Raw genomic sequence first — 17,777 nt, 5'->3', positions numbered from 1 at the left:
CAGGTAGCCTACACACGTATACTGTGGGAAAGCTGCCCTGGCAATCAGCCGGCCATTTCCTGATGGCCACTGAGCAGCTTAAGTTGAGCTAAGTGGAGGGTGTTATCTTACCCAGGGATACCTTATCAGTTTAAGTGCTTTTTATTCATGTTTGTTGCCTTTATTTCTTCAGTCTCTTTTGGAGACTTATTTCCAAAGTGATAATTTTTGGGAAAAGAACAGGAATACATCCCCAGTAACTAACCCTCACTACTAGTAGGCTTATTACACAATTATTGTTGCCTTACACATATTGATTTTTACACATTTCGCTTAATACTCTGCAAGTACAAACACAAGGTTGCCATATCAACCTTTATTAGCCAATTGTAGCAGCTAAATCAATGTGGGCAGGTTCCTGTCAGTGAACCACACTAACACAAAAAACACAACTACAAAACACAAACCTTCAGGCAGACCTACAAGTGGAAATGGGTGTTTAAATTGTCCTTGCGGAGATGACTCTTTCCACTCAGCTTTTAATGTTTCTTGTCCTTTTAAAAGTGGATTTTCAAATCTCCAAGAGCAACATATCCAAGGAACAATAGACAGCATTCATGTGAGCCTGATCACGTCTATTGTTATAACGCCTGCTGGGGCACAGGAGGAGGAGCCGTAGCTAAGGTGGAAATTTGATCAAGAGTCACAAAGACAACATAGCAACAAAATGATTATCTTTCTTTACCACCGTGTATTGCTGAACATATCACATTCTTCTGATTAAAAAAAGTGACAGTGTCTCATACCTGCAAGTGTCTGATTTGAGTGTATGAAGTGATGGATTTGCATTAATGCTACGACTAAATGAAAAAGCCTTTTCTAAACATATCACTCAAGTACTAATTTTGTACACTTGGTTTTGGAAATAATTTATTTTAAAGCAAATATATGTTCTTAAAATGTACAAGTGTTTGTATAAGACTAAGAAAGACAATCACTACTTCATCAGACAGCTACTTGTCATTGCCACTAAAAAAGAAAAGAAAAAGACACTTATCAGCATGAACATAATAGAATGCACATTTCCTTCTCATGCCTTTAGACATTCTTCAGGCTCAACGTGTTACTGAATCACACCCGTCATGCTCAATCAAAGTAGTCCTCTATATCAATGTCAGGGTTGAGCAGCTCCTCTCCGTACGGGGTCAGATCCATCTTGTTGAGGATCAGGTTCTCAAAGGTCTCCTCCAGGTCTGTTTCCCCGATCAGCACCGCTCCCACCATCCTGCCTCCACTGAGAACGACCTGCAACAAAAATACAGGGGTAAATTGTGTGAAATGAGTCTAGATGTGATGATTTCTATAGTAGTCTAATGACATGTGAGGAAAACAACTTTAACAAATAACCAGCTGATTCGGTTTTGCTTTTGGCCCATTAGCAGCATTAGATCATACCCACAGAAAAACAACAGTTTCTTTCACACAGCCACACAAATTCAAATGGCCAATTTCATGATGCCATTGGCACTTCAAGAATGTCTAACAGCATCTTAACAACTTGTGACACATAACAGGCATTACTTTGTGTGTAAAATAAATCCTTTTTATATTGGTAAATGAGTCACACATAAATTAGACTGGATTTGTTAAAAAACACTGCATACATTAACACACGAGACCATACACTTTAGGGCTGTGCAAATAATCAAAGTTGTAATCACGATTGTGATTTTGGCTTTTAACGATTCCAAAAAACAAGAGTAATCGAGAAACGATTATTTTGCACATTACGTTTCGCAAGCAAACTCTTATTTTGTCATGTGTTCTGAATGACAAAAAAAAAAGTTCAAACGGCAAAAGTATTAAGGGACAATTTCACAGTTGAAAGTGTTTTCACTTTGGATTTGTTTAACTATTTCACTGTTTAATAATTGCAAAATCTTACCAAAAGACAATGAGTAATCGTGTCGAGGATTTAGTGCGTAACTTTTTTTATATTAAAGCTATAGTGCGTAGTTTCTGCTGCCCCCATGAGGAATTCTAAGTAATGACAACAAAACTGTCGGCATGTCCATATGATACTAGCCTTCCGTGAGCGCACACCCACCCCCACCCCTCCTCCACACAGTTGCTAGTAGACAAGGAGGACACTGGGGATTAAAAAAAACATGATGGACTCTTCAGAAGAGGTCATTATCGTCACTTGAGTTTTCGCGCGGGAAAGTCACCGGAGGACACAATCTTCTGAACACCATACTGAGAAATCCAGAGAGAGTTGTGTGGAGCTAATAGTCTTAATTAGCTTTGTAGCAACTCATTTGGCAATGGCTTGAATGTAACGGACGTTCATTAATATATAAAAATGTACGTACTAAAGCTTTAAGGTACCAGAAGGATGTTCAGTCATGCAAATTTCAACTTGTAGATTACTATCCCAAACCACACACTGGTTTTCATATGTGCCTACAAAGCGTGAGCCGTCATCCTAATAATCAGGAATGGGAGGGAGGCGCGATGAAAGATGAGAAAATGAGACTGCTGAACGAGTCCAGGCTGATTTCTAACTGTTTGAGCTGACATGGAGGAGCAGAAAAGGGTGAGGGAGTTTGTTACATGTGCAATAACTTATACAGTACATTCTGGAAAAAGAAACGGCTACTACTACCAAGAATAAGGAATAAAGAATAGGGAGTGGCAAACACAAACAGCTGCTAGTACCAAGAATAAGGAGTGGCAAAAACATACACAAACACGCACGCACGTATTGTACAATAAATAATGTATTAAAATAAAAAATAAAATAAAATAAAAAAACATGAGGGACTTTTCAGAAGAAGTAATTATCTTCACGTGCGAAAGTCACCGGACGCCACAATCTTCTGAACTTAGCCATACTGAGAAATCCAGAGTTGTGTGGAGCTGATAGTTTTAATTAGCTTTGTAGCAACTCATTTGGCAATTGCTTGAATGACTTTCACGCGCAGAAACTCAAGTGAAGATAAGTGACTCTTCTGAAGAGTCCATCATGTTTTTTTTTTTAATCCTCCGTGTCCTCCCTGGCTACAAGCAACTGTGTGGAGGAGGGGTGGGGGTGGTGCGCGATCACGGAAGGCTTGTATCATGTGGATGCACCGACAGTTTTGTTGTCATTACTTAGAATTCCTCACGCGGGAGATGGAAACTACGCACTACAGCTTTAAATAATGGTGATTTAAATACTGACCAAAATAATCGTGATTAGGATTTTTTTTCATAACCGAGCAGCCCTTATACATGTTGGTACTCCCTTCATTATCACCTTGACATACTCCTGGCCTTTGGTGCAGCGTAACAGCAGCTCATGGTCGGGCCCCAGGCCCTGCCCATTGAACTTTCCCAGCAGGACCACCTGTGGAATGACCAGCAATGAGGAAGTTGTTTAAATGCAGTGTGAATGAGCCTAGAGGTACAGACCAAAGGACACTAAGTAGCGCTGTGAAATGACCTCAAAGGGTCTTGAAAGTCGTGGTTATAATTTACAAAGTAGATGATTAACATATTAGTTATTATTTGAACAACTTCAGCCACCCTGCAGTGAAATCCCACGCACCTTGTAGTTGAAGAATTTGGTAATGTGTGAGAAGAGTTCGAAGCAGAAGTCCAGTTCTATTGGTTCTGACAGGACGTGTGCCGCCATGCAGCGGCCGGCGTACCAGCCCATCTGACGGGCCTGCGTCCACAAACGCATCTGAACACACCGAATGAGATTCAAATTTATTGAGGAAATATAACACTGTTTTTCTGATGCTACGTGCGTGGACTCGTCTAACACCCCGATGAGATGTGCTTGTTTAGCTCTCCGGCTAATGCCTGGTGAACTGATACGAGACTGTTTTCTTGATGACCTAAATTGACTCATTTCAGGACAACTGTCAGGGAAATTATAGTAGTGCTGATTACACATATCTACATCCGGCAAAAAAAATGTACAGGCCAAAACAAGTTTATTATATATTTTCACAGACATGTTTCTATACCATTTGCAATGCTATCCTGCTGTAAATTTGCGTACTGTTTGACTTGACAAACAGACTCATTAACTCATATCAAGAATATCATGTTCGTCTTTCACCTTTAGTAAAAGATTTACAGTGCACGTTTAATGACTGATGACAGAATCACTTTAGTTGTGTTTAATAATTTACATTCGTAGAGATCTTTACACAGTAGGTATTCAGATGTGGAGGATGACAAAAAAATACTCAGGCACTATCCTATGTACTGTAGTTTCTAAAGATGCAAAGTCTGAAAAAAAGGAAAAACACAGGTTGATGCAATGATTGGTTTACCTGCTGCCACAAAGGGCTGTGTTCCCAACATGCAGTGCACACGTCTCCTGCAGCATACACATCTGGCTCTGATGTCATCATGTGGTCATCTATGTGCAGGCCGCCGTCATCTGCCAGTGCAAACTAAATCGTAAAACCGAATAAAAGCGATCATCAATAAGAACCAGTATATGATTCATACTTGTATTTTTTTTAAAGATAATTTTTTGGGCTTTTCCACCTTTAATTTTTGAAAGGACAGCTAGGTGAGAGGGGAGGGGGGGGAGGGAAGACATGCAGGAAATCATCACAGTTCGGATTCAAACCCTGGATCTCTGCGTCGAGGCATAAACCTCTCAGTATATGTGCGCCTGCTCCACCCACTGATCCAACCCGGCCACATATGCAAAAGTCTTTGCTGTAAAATTTACATAATTTTTACATGGGGGAATTCCACCTTAGAGTAATAAAAGCAAATCTGTCCTTTAGTGACATCTACAGGATGCCTTGAGACTGCATTAAATAACATCAAACTTTGTGTACAAGAGGATGCAAACTTGCAGTGTTAATTAAAAGACTTTGGGGGCCAAAGAGAGCTAATTTCTCCATTTTATATGCCTGCCCTCGCAATTCTTTCCAAGACGTGGTCATTGATACAATGGCAGACCTAATGGTCACTGGACAAATGTAGTCTTGCTTTGCTATTTGATGTGCTTTACTTACTAGCTGCTCAAAGCTCAGCTATATATATCTAATAGAAAACTAGATCCCCAAAGCAAATATGATTTATAAAAATAAAAAAAGTAGGTTTACTTACATTGTTGCCACTGAGAAATGGCTCAGTGTTTGGCACGACACCGGTGGCACTGACAACAAAATCACAGCCAAATGTTTTTCCATTAGTTAGCTGGATGTAAACTGGCCAGGATCCTACTGAGAGGAGAGAAAAGCTTGAGGATTGAAAAGTTGGAGGTAAAAAAGGGAGCGAGGAAAGGATGAGTCAGAGTTCAGATCCGAGCAGCATGTCTAGTTCTCACCATTCTCGAGTCTGAGTGTTTGCTGTGGGGAATTGAGCAACTCCTCAGAGGTGAAGATCTTTTCCACCTCACACTGGTATTCCAGTAAAACTCTGCGGGACACCTGAACACACACGCCGGCAGTGAGAAGAGACCCGGGACAAGAGAGGGGAAATATGCAAATAGACTTCCAAGCTGTCCTCCATTATTTAGGATTGGCACAGAGGCTCTCAGTAACAAAATGCAAACACTACCTCACCTGCTCTGTTCCTCGTAGAACTATTCCTTCGTGCCAGTCTGGACCAAGGGCACTGCCAGCCTCTGTAGGACCAGAACCATGCCTTCGTGAGTTTCTATCTGGAAATGAACACACAAAAACAAGGATGTGATCATCTTGGGACAGATTCTACTGTAGCATAAGAGAAGAAGAGAAAAATGTACGTGTCAGGCATTGGAATAAACCTAAAACAAAGACCTGCTGTGAAGGTCTGGGACGCTCCAGGTGCTGGTTCTTCTGTGGTGTAGCGAGTTCTTTTACAGGGGGCAGCACTTTCTGGTTTGTCCGCCACCAGTGCTGGGATGAGGAACTGTGCCGCCCCGGCGTCAAAGAATGTGTTTCCTATGGCCTTGTCCTTCACAGCCCAGATCACCTCGCAGCCCTCCACTTCATACCTAAACAGAACATGTTCGGAAACACTGGATGACTGGACAGTGTGAATGATCTCTGAACATGGTGGTGAGGTTATATGAAGGGGGTTTCATGTAGGCTCAGCGCTCTTTAGGCCGGTTACACACTGTCTGCGTGGCGTGAGCGTGGCGTTTCTGTTGCGTTTCTGTTGCGTGTCAGCTGCGTGGATTTTTCTATGTCTTTACACACCAGAAACGTGTCTGACGCGGCGCTGCTGCTAGCCTTGTCTGGACATATTTCCCATTGATAAAGTGAAATACCATGTTAAACATAAATATATACTGATTTGATTACAGCAAAGACAACGTCTGCAGTATTGACGGCAAAATAGGCTACAGAATATTTCGTTCTGTATTGACAGGTGCAAAATTAGAAACTTGATTTATTTTTTTTAAATTACATTTATAACCTGCATTTATATCAAAACATAAAGACTTTCAAACATCAACATGCCATTTATTAATATGTATTCATGTCTAAATGACATATAAACATCTTTTCCTATTCTATTTTGCCTGGAAACGCTTCCAACACGCTTGCATGTCGCGTGAAAAATAGGTTTTCGGTGCGGCTCAAGCCGTGCCTGAGACGCGCGTGTCACGCAGGCAGTGTATAAGCTCTGACCTGTTAACATGGGAGCCGAAATATAAACGGACACGCCACGCAGCTGACACGCTCGCGCGACACATCCAGTGCGTAACCGGCCTTAGTCTGAAAAACATACACATTTTAATTCCGATAAGTAAACAAAGAGCACAATCACACATTGTCCTAACAAAAAAATGTAGTTTCAGTATTTTGGTTATAGGTTACTTACACTAATTCCAAGGCAATCCCTCCATTGCCAACAACAACGATTCTCTTAGCTTTGGATAACCGCTTCTGAAACTCCTGTAACACAGAAAAGGGAAAGCTGTTAAGCATCAACTTGTGTTGTTTTGTTTAACCCCTTACTAAGGAGGTTATGTTTTCAGTTCGATTGTTTTGACTGTAAATTACAAGGACATGTCTAGACAACTTCTATTTTAAAATTAGAGAACTGTATGCAGTCTGTTATTGCCTTCATTTTTTAAAACAAATGCGACAAGATAGTGTAGCAGCTGCACTTGTTGCTATGTTTAAGAATGTACTTTTGCACACAGAGTCAAGGTCCAGTTCTGTTGAATTTACTGTATCTTAGCAGGAACATCAAATTCACAGGAATAACAAAGATTCTAATAAATTAGAAGTGGAGGGTGTTCTTTTTCTTTGGATAAACTGCTTCTGGCTACTGTAAGAAGGTCTTATCAGTTTAATGTCCTAAAGTATTTCAGGCCTGCATTTAAATAACAATACAAACATCCAGAGTGATGGGGTTGTACCTGGGCGCTGTCTGTGTCCCGTATCCCTAGGACATAAGGGTTGTCCTGGGTTAGGAGCTTGGGTCTGCCACCGCTGCAGATACACAGCTTCTCATAACCAAAAACCCGGCCATCTGCAGTTTCCACTGACTGAAAATAGAAAGAAGAAAGGGAAATAGGGACTTAATTTTTTTACAACAAGCTTTGAATGTTGTTTCTCTCTTCAGTAATGTTCCTTTTCACAAACTACTGTTGGATTTTGGACATAAAACTCATAGTCTAATCGCAGTCCTATTACAATGCACTTAGACCAGATGTGGTTACATGTCCACAAGGTGGCGATAGTAGACAGATAGTAGTCACCAAAAAGCCTTTATTATAAGTTGAGATATGTTGCAGAAAATCACTGTATGAAATCATATTATAATGAGTAAACAACTAATGAGGAATTACAGCATGTGTAGCTTTCATTACTTACATAAAAATATATTACTAGCACATTTTCTTATTAAATCTAACACCAAACCAGACACATGTTGTGTAAACACAGCATAAAATAAAATACAAAATTATTGTATTTATAGACACCGTTAGAATCTATGAGTTTCTATTACACTCTGCAAAATAGCTACTTACATGTGATTGTGTGTGAAGTGATTTGACAGCAGAGTGGATGACAGTCAGGTTGGGAAACTTCTCCTCCAAAACACTGGATGGTCGCTCCTCAACATCAAACTCTTCCAGTGTCTTGGAAACCTTGCCAAGGAGAATAAGGGAAAAGGGTACAGGTTATTGAGTGCAAATTGAGTAGAATGACAGGTGATTGACAAAGTAATACAAACGAGGATATGTCAAATAAAAACAAAACAAGTTTTAATATTTTATGTTGTCATCATTTGGTGGATGACTTAAAATACATGCATCCATGCATTCGCTGTATGGGAGAACACGTGGGAAACAAACCCTGTCAGTTGTTAGTGCACATATACAGTAGAATACGCGTATGTATAATGCTCCCCCAGAACACCATTAACATCCTGACCTGTTTATAGTTGGTCACTGCTTTGATATGGGGACCTGCTGTAATCAGGGCCACGTCAGCTGAAGGAATCTGGGATGACAGCTGTCAATGAAGATTAAGGTTAATGTTAAGTAACAAGCTACATGACATGCACCTATCGCTAGGTTAAAAGATGTATTCTGTGTAACGTTAGAACTAACGTGTTACTTATTCATTTATTTTCACCTGCTCAACACATGTCACACCCGCGATGCCACCTCCCACGATCACAAACCTAAATCTTTTCTCTTTTTTATCTGCCATTTCTTTTTAGAAAATTGTTAAGTTAACGGTATCTAACGTTAGCTGACGTTAATGCTACCTAGCTTCCTTTGCATTTTCAGTCAAAATGGTTGCAATATTCCTTTTCTCTCCCTGCATAGACTCGTTGGTAAAATGTAAAACCCAAGTGGTAATTGGTAAGAGTATGATAATGCTCTGTGAAAAGGCAAGCTAGGTGACCAAAATTCCCTTTAGCACATGAAAACAGAGCATTGACTCAACGTAACTTCCGTGTTTACAATTAACTACGGCAAGCAGCCGGATAAGTTTTAAAGCGCACACACTGAGGAACGCGCTTAATAAGCAGATGTAGTTATCCGTTCACCCATTCATTTAATTTCTAGCTGACCTTGTGCAGGCCAATGTACCTAATAATATTAAATAAAAATTTTGTTCGTGGGCATAAACCAGAATTGAATTGAATTTCACATATCTGCAGTGTGAATCACAGTCAATTGTGTGTACTCACACTTATGCAGATCTATGAGAGATTAAAAGCCCAATTATTTTTTGTTTAACCATTGTCATAATAATAAAAACAGCATTTTGTGTGTTACTTATCTGATGTATTAATATAGAATCAGAATCTCCTTCCAAATATGAATTTAACAGCCTTTAGCAGGCTACCTTTTATACACACAGCATCATAGACAAACATAACATTTGTTTAGTAGTGTGCTACAAGTATCGAAGTTGATTAGGAGTGCACAGGAACTGTTCTGTAATGAGTAAATACTAAATGTATAATTTAGTGCAAATTTGCTCTTTAAACAGAGGTTGTAAGTATATTATTTTATTGCTAGCAACAGAAAATATTAACAACATATGTTGATTTATTTGTTGTCTAGATCTATTCTAGTCACTGCATTAAAAGAGCTGTAAATCAATTTTGCAGTGGGAGCAGGGTTACAGTCCTTTGTTTTTAATTTCCGGTGGTCGGGTAACCCTCTTGTTTATATTTGGCTCACAATTGTATCTTTAATGTCAGAGATTAATGTGGTTGTCAGGTCATGAATCAGATCTGACAAATTCCATCAAAACATTCATTATTATCAGTGCCGTCATTACAGCAGTGATAAACAACTGGACAACAGTTGAAGTACAGTACCATCTGTGTTTTTACATGAAGTAATTGACAGATCTCAACACAATCCCCATTCTCTCTCAGGGTGTTTGGCTGATAATGGCATGCATTGTTTTTTGAATTCATCAGCAAATGTTGGCACTTGTTCTATTTTTGAAAAACCTTTCATGTCGGTGTTAACCATGCATGGGAGTATTGATGTAAGTGTCTGAGATGATTGGGTCACTGATAATCAAACACAGGTTAATGCAGTGCGTCATACCTCCCCTCTTGATTTTCATTAGCCTATGTTACTCCCGAATAACCTCACAGGAAGACAGATCATGTCTATATAGAATATAGTAGCCTACTGTGTGAATATGGACAAATGGTGCTTTATAAAAAAGAGCACTGATTGTATTCAATGTAATGTAAATGCTAAGGTTTTTATTAACTAGAAGTACATACACATACATACATGTTACATATTTGAATTAAATAAATAATTCCCCTGAAAAAAGAACCATGCAATACAATTTTATTGTCCGCCACAGAGGAAATTTGTCCATATAGGTCGAGTCCATCTGTTTCCTTTTCCAGGATTTTCCAATGGAAACGCCCCCCTCAGCATTAGCAAAAATCAGTGACGTGGGCTAACACAGTAAACTAATCAATAAGGTTATGAATAATGTGAAGGCTAGCACTAGCTGAGTCAATGTTAGCTTTGCTAAGTTTGGAAATAATGGCACAGAAGCTATAAGCAATGTACTGTTACTACTGTGGACAACATGTTAGGAGTGGTAACAGTCGACCAGTAGCTCCCATGTTCTGCAAGGTGAAATTTATGTTTTTTGTCGATGGAGTTTGGTGGATTTGAAAAGAGCACTATAACAGCTTCAGTTCCCTGTTCGGAAAGAGCTGTCTGACAGCAAGGTAAAGCAGTGAAAAGCGCATAGCGCAAACTTTGACAAAAACAGTAATTTTACCTTGCAAAACACAGGAGTTGCTGCCGGCTGCCTTGATTGGTAAGAACCAAACTAACACAATAACACAAACTTTGGGGAACCTAAGTTTGTGTTATTATTATTGTGTATTATTATTGTGTGACTTTCGACTCCGACCTAACATGGCTTCCACAGCAGTACATTGGTTAGCTTCCTGTCTGCTTTTTCAAACGTGCCGTGCTGACTGCCATCCAGCATCCAAGTTAGTGTACTCCACCAACCAACACTTTAAAAAGCTAACTAAATTAACACATTATATCTTGTTAAACAACAATTTGGACCATTTCTTGGCTGGAATATGTTTCCCCATGTTTCTAGTCTTTATCCTAAGCTAAGCTAACTAGCTGCTGGTGCAAGCTGCTGTACAGACACAATAGTGATATACATTTTCTCGTCTGACTCTTTGCAAGAAAACAAATATAGTGTATTTTTCCCAAAATGTTGAACTATTCCTAGAAATGTTGTGCTGAAGATGACATAACATGGCATAAAAGCTGAGGTTGAATTTGGGCCAAAACAAACACACCTAACAAATTCAAGTTCAGGCTTATATATGCCTGCATGCATTTAAGGCGTCCATGTTCACAGAGAATGACTCAGCCATGCAATGGTCTGTAGGGCAACACACGTAACTTATAGGGTGTAAGGCATACCTTTTAGGTTAGGTGTGGCAACTCCCAGCACACGATACTATTGCAGCTTATTAATGTAGACATTTCTATTGAATGTCTCCATACCTACAGAGAGACATGATGAAACCCCTTTTGTTTGCGAGGTTGATTCTGGAGTTTGTGTGGGACATGGGGAAGCAAGTAGGAGCACGTACAGAAGTACTAGCTGATGACATCCTAACATAGCTCCTACAGCAGTTGTGATTATCCAATAATGTGGCTTAAAACACATGGAGATTTTAAAAAATATATTTTCACAACTTTATTATCAAAATCAACAGATAACATTTATCTCATATGGCTCTACGTCTTTTTTCTTTTATTTATTCTTTTATTATTTACTTGTCGTTATATTCACATCATGCCATTGTGGAACAGCATTACAGCACACAAAGCCAGAAAAAAACAACCATATATTGACTTTGATGGTTTAAATTAAAGGCACTGTTTCTTAAAGTTTATAAAATAAGCAAGAAAACTCAGTTCGTAATCATCATCACCACCACCACCGTTAGTAACTTCATTCTCACACTCATTGTTACATAAGATGTGTGGTTATATCATCATAGCACTGGGAGTGCTGGTGGAGGTTCCTCAGTCGATATTAGAGAGGCAGGTAGCTGGGAGGCGGCAGTATGTCCCTCTTGCCGTAGGTGGCCGATCCCACGTTGGTTGGGGCGTAGACGGTACCGATAGTGTTACTGGAGCGGACCAGGAAGTCTGCTAGCCTTTGGGTGACGCAGGTGGCTGTGTTGCACTTCCTCTTGTCTATGTGGTGGCTGGGGGAGGGGGGTAAGAGAAAGTGCAGGAACATCACAATGATAGAATGTTTTTTTATGAATGATTTAATACTGCTGCTGGTTTCTGGAATGCTGTTACCTGTTCATAGCTGTGAGCCCCCTCTGCGGCCGTGTACCCATGAGGCCAAGGAATGGGTTGGAAATTAGCCCAGGAGCTAACCAGCTGTCACGGTCTGGGAGAGCACTTTCCCGCTCGCTGGATGAGCTGGGACTGAAGTACCTGAATCACATAGGTAAAAGGGCCAAACCGTTTTACACTGATAGCTGATTATACCCTCTTCAAAACATCCACTAGTCCCGAGAGCAAGAAGAAAAAGTGGGCACTTAGCTCCCAACGAGTTGCCCAATGAAGCACTTTCCCACACACAATTGGCTTTCACCTATAAGTGCCCTGCTGCGCCTCACGCAGAACATTACAGCCATACTTATCGCACAATTTCCATGATATTCAGCTGCTTGTCTGCTGACCTCAGATCTGATATGATCAACATTTCAGCAAAGTGAAACAACATTTTTATTTATTTTTTTTTTTTTACTAGTCATTGCACAGCCACACCAAAGACCTAATTGCTCTGCTTGTAGTATACACTTACCTGTAGCTTGGGGCAGCGGTAACACAGCGCAGCAACACAAGTAGCGTGAGGAGAAGCACCCTCAGGTGATACATTGTGTAGGGTGATTACCTGGATCAACATAGATACAACAACGTTTGACTTATTGTTACAGAGCGCTAGGGCAAACCAGAAAGCATAATTTGCATGCAATATTTATTGTACTTAACCTTTGATTTAACTACAGAGGCATGGCCAAAAGACAGCAGCACAGACATATATCACTTTATGTACATCATCAGTACATAATGTCAGAATTCAACATACATGAAAGTGTGTCATTTCTAAGGAAACTCTGAATTTGAAGTCACCATTATTAGAAAAAAATCTAATTCTAATTCTGTACAATACTATATATAATAATAATAATAATATAATTCACCTACAGTCTAATTTAAAACTGTGCTCAATGATCCATAACAGTAATACACCAGCACCTACCAATCACTAACTAGTTCATCACTGATGTTATGAATATTTTTTCCTGTTGCATAGCTTAAGAGTTAGAAATAGGGTTGCAACTAACAGTTATTTTCTTAATTATTTGATTAATATTATCTATAAAATGGCAAAAATATAACAATTCGACATCATAATTTCTCAGAAGCCATGGTGATGAGATATTTATTATCACATAGGATAAACGAAAGTTCACAATTGAGAAGGTGGAACCAGGGAATATTTTTGCTTGAAAATTACCACACTGATTATCATCAATAAGACAAAAATCAACATTTATATTTGTATATAAATGTCTGTTTTCTTTTGATGCTTCCTTACATTACATAGAAAATCCTAAATTCTTTCTGCGTTATTTTACGCACATTTCTCTGTGATGCAACACGACATATTTGGTGTCTTTTGAAGCCATTAGAATCTTGAATTTGAAATCTACAGTAGTTCTGTTTATTTGACACACAGATTTAAAGATTTAAAATAAATCTGAAAAGAGGTAAGGATTGAGCAAAATATCATATTCACACATAGAAGAAAACTATTGTTATACAATGTAAAAACTGTTTATTTCCTGTAGCACTGCTTTTGCATACATACACAGTAATTAGACTCAGACACAGGTCCTGTATAAAAGACAAATGAAGCCCTTAAGTAAGACAGAGAACTTACTTTCTGTTGTGTCAGCCAGTAGCCAGCAGATCCCAGTCTGTCTCTGAAGCAGTCCAGGGTTTGTCAGACTGTCACACAAACCGACTCCAACAGTTATAGGCTTATCGCTCAAACCACTTGTGACATCAGCCCTGTCCAAATATAGCCTTGCATTTTCATTTACACAGAATGGGGAAGATGAGGGGGGAGGAGGGGTGTATGGGGGTGTCGGGAAGTCCAAGAGGGTCTTATATATGCCATACGCACTCTAAATTGTACCTTAATCTACACTCTTAAACCTGTGCGCACGCAGAAAAATGCTAATTTTCACAGTACACACACACACACACACGCACACACAGATCTTTGTACGTCACCATCCTCATCTTCGTCATCATTGTCATCAGCCTCGGTGATGGGACTGACCCGCCATAAACCCACACCAGGGAGAGGAAAGTTATCTTCCTATTTACCTTGAGACACGTAATGAAGTTTTAGGTCACCAAACTCTGGCCCTCCTTCTGCCTCCCACTGGGCTTCATCGACGATGAATTATAAATGGGAAGATGAATTATCGTTAATAATAAATGCAGTCTCATTATTTTGACAGGACACGTCACCAACAACTGAGAAAGTACTAATTAATGAAGTGAAGTGGTAAAACACTTGGCGCACGTGACCTGGAAATGTGACTTAGCAATTAGCAATCACATCTCTTTGCAATATTTTCTTGCAAACTTGGTTTGAAATCAGGGTTCAAAATTAGCACCATTTACCAGTCAAATACTGGTAAAATATATACAAGTGGCTGGTAGATTTGCTTCACTCACCAGCCCAAAAAACAATACAAAATTTGAACATTCACTAGCCATTTGGCTGGTAGACGAAAAAGTGGGTTTGAAATATTAAATATTTTTTAAAGTATTTAACTTTAAAGCTGCTATAATCAATATTTTTATATCAACAACGGGTCAAATAATAGTGCGTAATGTGAAGGGTGTTGCCTGTAATGACATACCCCAAATTAAGAATTATCACCCGACTCTGCAGTTCCCCATAGCTCTATTTAGCATTTTAGCATCTCTTAGCTCACTGTTTTGGTTTTACGGTCCACAATTTTAGTCTTTTGGTTGACTCTCACCGCTATCATCATTGTCACTTCCGGCTACAGCAGGCAGCTGTTTTCAGTGACAATGCTTTAAAATATGACTGTACACTGCATGCGCAGCAGATTAGCGACTATCTGCTGAACTTAGCAGCATTTAGCAGCTAAAGACCCAGATATTTCCTTCAGGAGTTAGCAGTTAAAACAGAGTAAATATTGGTATTGCTCCAAATAAATGCTAATATTGCTTCATGTCTGCAGGATGTGTACAGTAAATAGGTAACTGTCTGCTAACAAGTTAGCCATATCAACTTAAAAGGTGACGTCAGTGTTTGTGTTTACAGCCGGTTACCACTGCCACCATGTGGCTAAAGCAAACAACCACACAACTGTCGTCAGACTTTGATTCAAATGTTACTAAACTCTGAGTGGTGCATGGGAATATATGACATCAACTTTTCCCAGCTAAGCCACGCCCACTTTAAATCAATGATTGAAAAAAGCAGAAAAAAACACAAATACAGAAATCTCTCATATGAAATAACTAAATCTCTAAAAAAAACAATTATTTGAGATTGTTAGCTCTGCTGCATGGGGGCTGATGTGTTTTCACCTGAAACAGGGCTTTGTTTGGATTAAATAGAAATTGAACTAGAGATATACTGTAGGAGCAGTCATAAAAATGCAATTATCACAGAATTCAAGAACGTTAAATTAAACATAAAATGTATAATGACTACCTTGACCATGTTCCTGACGTTCATCCCACAGTCTCAGTGGGGAGATGCCGCCACAGGCTGCAGGCTGTTGATAAGTGCTGGTGGGTTTCACCACAGCTTTGAGCTAACAGAGAGATATAGTGCAGTCCTAATGGACATTTAACACCCCCCCCAAACCCACCGAGGTCCAGCAAACACCCTGTGTTTCCTGTAAGCTTTACCAAGAAAACCTGCAGTAACTGCACACAAAGATTTCACTACTTTACATGGATTATATAGTTTGCATATACATTATGGTCTATTTCTGAAGCAAAGTTATGATGATGATGCTAAGTTACTCCACCCTTCCCTGACACTCACATTTGTTATTTCGAGGGTGATTTCTGCAGGACATTTAACAAACAATGCAACTACTTTAGGATTGTCTTGCCACTACAGGTTTTTGTCAATGCCTGTTTAATGTATTCTATCTTGTGTCATTGGCAAATGCTGGTTGATAAAATAATAATGATTTAATATATAATTAACCTATTAAATATTAAACTTATCTAGTGGATCTGAGCAAGGTATTTAGAAAGGTTAATGTGCACAATCTGTAAAGAAAGGATGGGGTGAAAGAAAAGATAGAAGACAGAAAAGGCAGAGAAAGGGAGATAAAGGGAGATAAAGAAGAAAGTGGGTGGTATGTCTATTTTTATAAGATATAGTCTGGGGAAACATGTCTCTTGTAACACTCTGTTTTCTTGTCCGTTGGGTTACTCTGGTGTCGTTAGGAGCCAGATGTTACATGGGTGGCAGCTCAATTTCCTGCTCCCGTCACAGAAGCAAAGTCACTGATAGCACAACTAACCCTCAGTTTACAGAAATGGTAAGTGAGCCTCCACAATCTTTAAGGGATCACAAATTCTTCTTAGTCCATTCTTATTTCCTCTATATAGCAGCATTTTCACATTCAGTGCAGAGATTTGGGCTTGGAAGCTCCAATACACAAGCTCAATTAGTATTCATCTGGCAATGGACATAAGAGGGATCAAGAGTCAAGGGGGGTGGGGGGGGATGATTAGTAGATAAGTAGCCAGTGCCAGTAAAGGTATTGCTGCTGTGGCCTCTGATAATGATGTTCATGTTCATTATTGTTAACTCGGACTGGAAGTGTGTCCACTATTGCATGGTGCACTACTTAAACAACATCTACGATACCTACGCACAACTGGAGTAACACAACTCACGGTCACAGAGATCCCTCTCAGAGAAGCCCTCACACACGCATGTAATCAGTGTGTGTGTGTGTGTGTGTGTGTGTGTGCGTTCGTCTCTCTGGCCGATGATGCATCCACAGACACAAATATACAGTTAACGTCAGCAACACCCACCTGTACCGGGAACAGTTAGTTAATAAATTACTCTTTGGTCAGGAATGGTGGTTTGTTGTTTTATCTGACTATTTTTCTTCCAGCCTAATTATTGCACTGATATCTTCTCTAAATGAATGTGCTTATAACATGTTTTTGAACATTATGAAGCTCATACATACAGTTAGGCCAAATGGTGAGTTTCCCATTTGTGAATGTTGAATCGTAGTAGTTCTGTGATTCCACTAGTGGCGGTGTACACAACAGTAGTGCTTGAAAGAAGGCATTCAAAGAGAGAGAACTCAAAGTGATCTTCAATTTTAGATATATTTTACTGCTATATATGCAACTAATGTAAGACATGAGACCTGTGCCTGTGTCCAGACAAACAAACCTAATTTTTATCCATACTTTAAGCTGCTATAATCAATATTTTTATATCAACAATGGATCAACAACAGCAACACCAAACAACAGCAATGTGAAAAAAGGCATAGCTTGTGTTGTGATGCTCTCCACTTTACAGAGCTTTATAGTAGCTTTCAACTAATTGTTTTGGTTTTACGGCATGCAACTTTAATGTTTTGGTTCACTCTCACAGCTCTCATCAGAATAATTTCTATACGCAGCAGGCATCAAAAAAGAAGTTCTAACACGCCGGCTGTACACTAATGCC

The 17,777-nt window shown here is 39.4% G+C and overlaps 2 protein-coding genes across 3 annotated transcripts; both read right to left on the bottom strand.

The window, feature by feature from the left end:
- Nucleotides 1–340: 340 nt before the first annotated feature.
- pyroxd1 (pyridine nucleotide-disulphide oxidoreductase domain 1) lies at nucleotides 341–8,906 on the bottom strand. 2 transcript variants are annotated; one of them, XM_039791098.1, is made up of 13 exons: nucleotides 8,577–8,906; nucleotides 8,373–8,453; nucleotides 7,967–8,086; nucleotides 7,352–7,480; nucleotides 6,808–6,881; nucleotides 5,778–5,974; nucleotides 5,562–5,659; nucleotides 5,324–5,426; nucleotides 5,104–5,219; nucleotides 4,308–4,430; nucleotides 3,569–3,706; nucleotides 3,278–3,367; nucleotides 341–1,284 (listed from the first exon to the last, which is right to left on the bottom strand). In XM_039791098.1, the coding sequence occupies exons 1-13, from the start codon at nucleotides 8,652–8,654 to the stop codon at nucleotides 1,126–1,128; spliced, it is 1,506 nt and encodes a 501-aa protein (XP_039647032.1). In that variant the 5' UTR covers nucleotides 8,655–8,906; the 3' UTR covers nucleotides 341–1,125. The 2 variants fall into 2 exon arrangements, with proteins under 2 accessions (XP_039647032.1, XP_039647033.1); XM_039791099.1 differs by having other exon boundaries at nucleotides 5,104–5,216.
- Nucleotides 8,907–11,673: 2,767 nt separating this feature from the next.
- LOC120553379 (calcitonin gene-related peptide 2) lies at nucleotides 11,674–14,031 on the bottom strand. The gene is made up of 4 exons (XM_039791725.1): nucleotides 13,947–14,031; nucleotides 12,804–12,893; nucleotides 12,290–12,430; nucleotides 11,674–12,189 (listed from the first exon to the last, which is right to left on the bottom strand). Exons 2-4 carry the CDS (start codon nucleotides 12,875–12,877, stop codon nucleotides 12,015–12,017), a joined length of 390 nt encoding a protein of 129 aa, XP_039647659.1. The 5' UTR covers nucleotides 12,878–12,893; nucleotides 13,947–14,031; the 3' UTR covers nucleotides 11,674–12,014.
- Nucleotides 14,032–17,777: the final 3,746 nt, after the last annotated feature.

This window comes from Perca fluviatilis, chromosome 23, assembly GCF_010015445.1.
Source record: "Perca fluviatilis chromosome 23, GENO_Pfluv_1.0, whole genome shotgun sequence".
NCBI classification, from domain to species: Eukaryota; Metazoa; Chordata; class Actinopteri; order Perciformes; family Percidae; genus Perca; species Perca fluviatilis.
This window is presented reverse-complemented; position numbering and strand designations above follow the sequence as displayed.

Coding starts and splice junctions, on each gene's coding strand:
- LOC120553379 (XM_039791725.1), bottom strand. CDS start 12,877: ATGTATCACCTGAGGGTGCTTCTCCTCACGCTACTTGTGTTGCTGCGC. Junction 12,431..12,803: donor ACCGCTGCCCCAAGCTACAG/GTAAGTGTATAC, acceptor TATGTGATTCAG/GTACTTCAGTCCCAGCTCAT. Junction 12,190..12,289: donor GGGCTCACAGCTATGAACAG/GTAACAGCATTC, acceptor CCCCTCCCCCAG/CCACCACATAGACAAGAGGA.
- pyroxd1 (XM_039791098.1), bottom strand. CDS start 8,654: ATGGCAGATAAAAAAGAGAAAAGATTTAGGTTTGTGATCGTGGGAGGT. Junction 8,454..8,576: donor GTGTGACATGTGTTGAGCAG/GTGAAAATAAAT, acceptor CTTCATTGACAG/CTGTCATCCCAGATTCCTTC. Junction 5,220..5,323: donor AACACTCAGACTCGAGAATG/GTGAGAACTAGA, acceptor CTCTCCTCTCAG/TAGGATCCTGGCCAGTTTAC.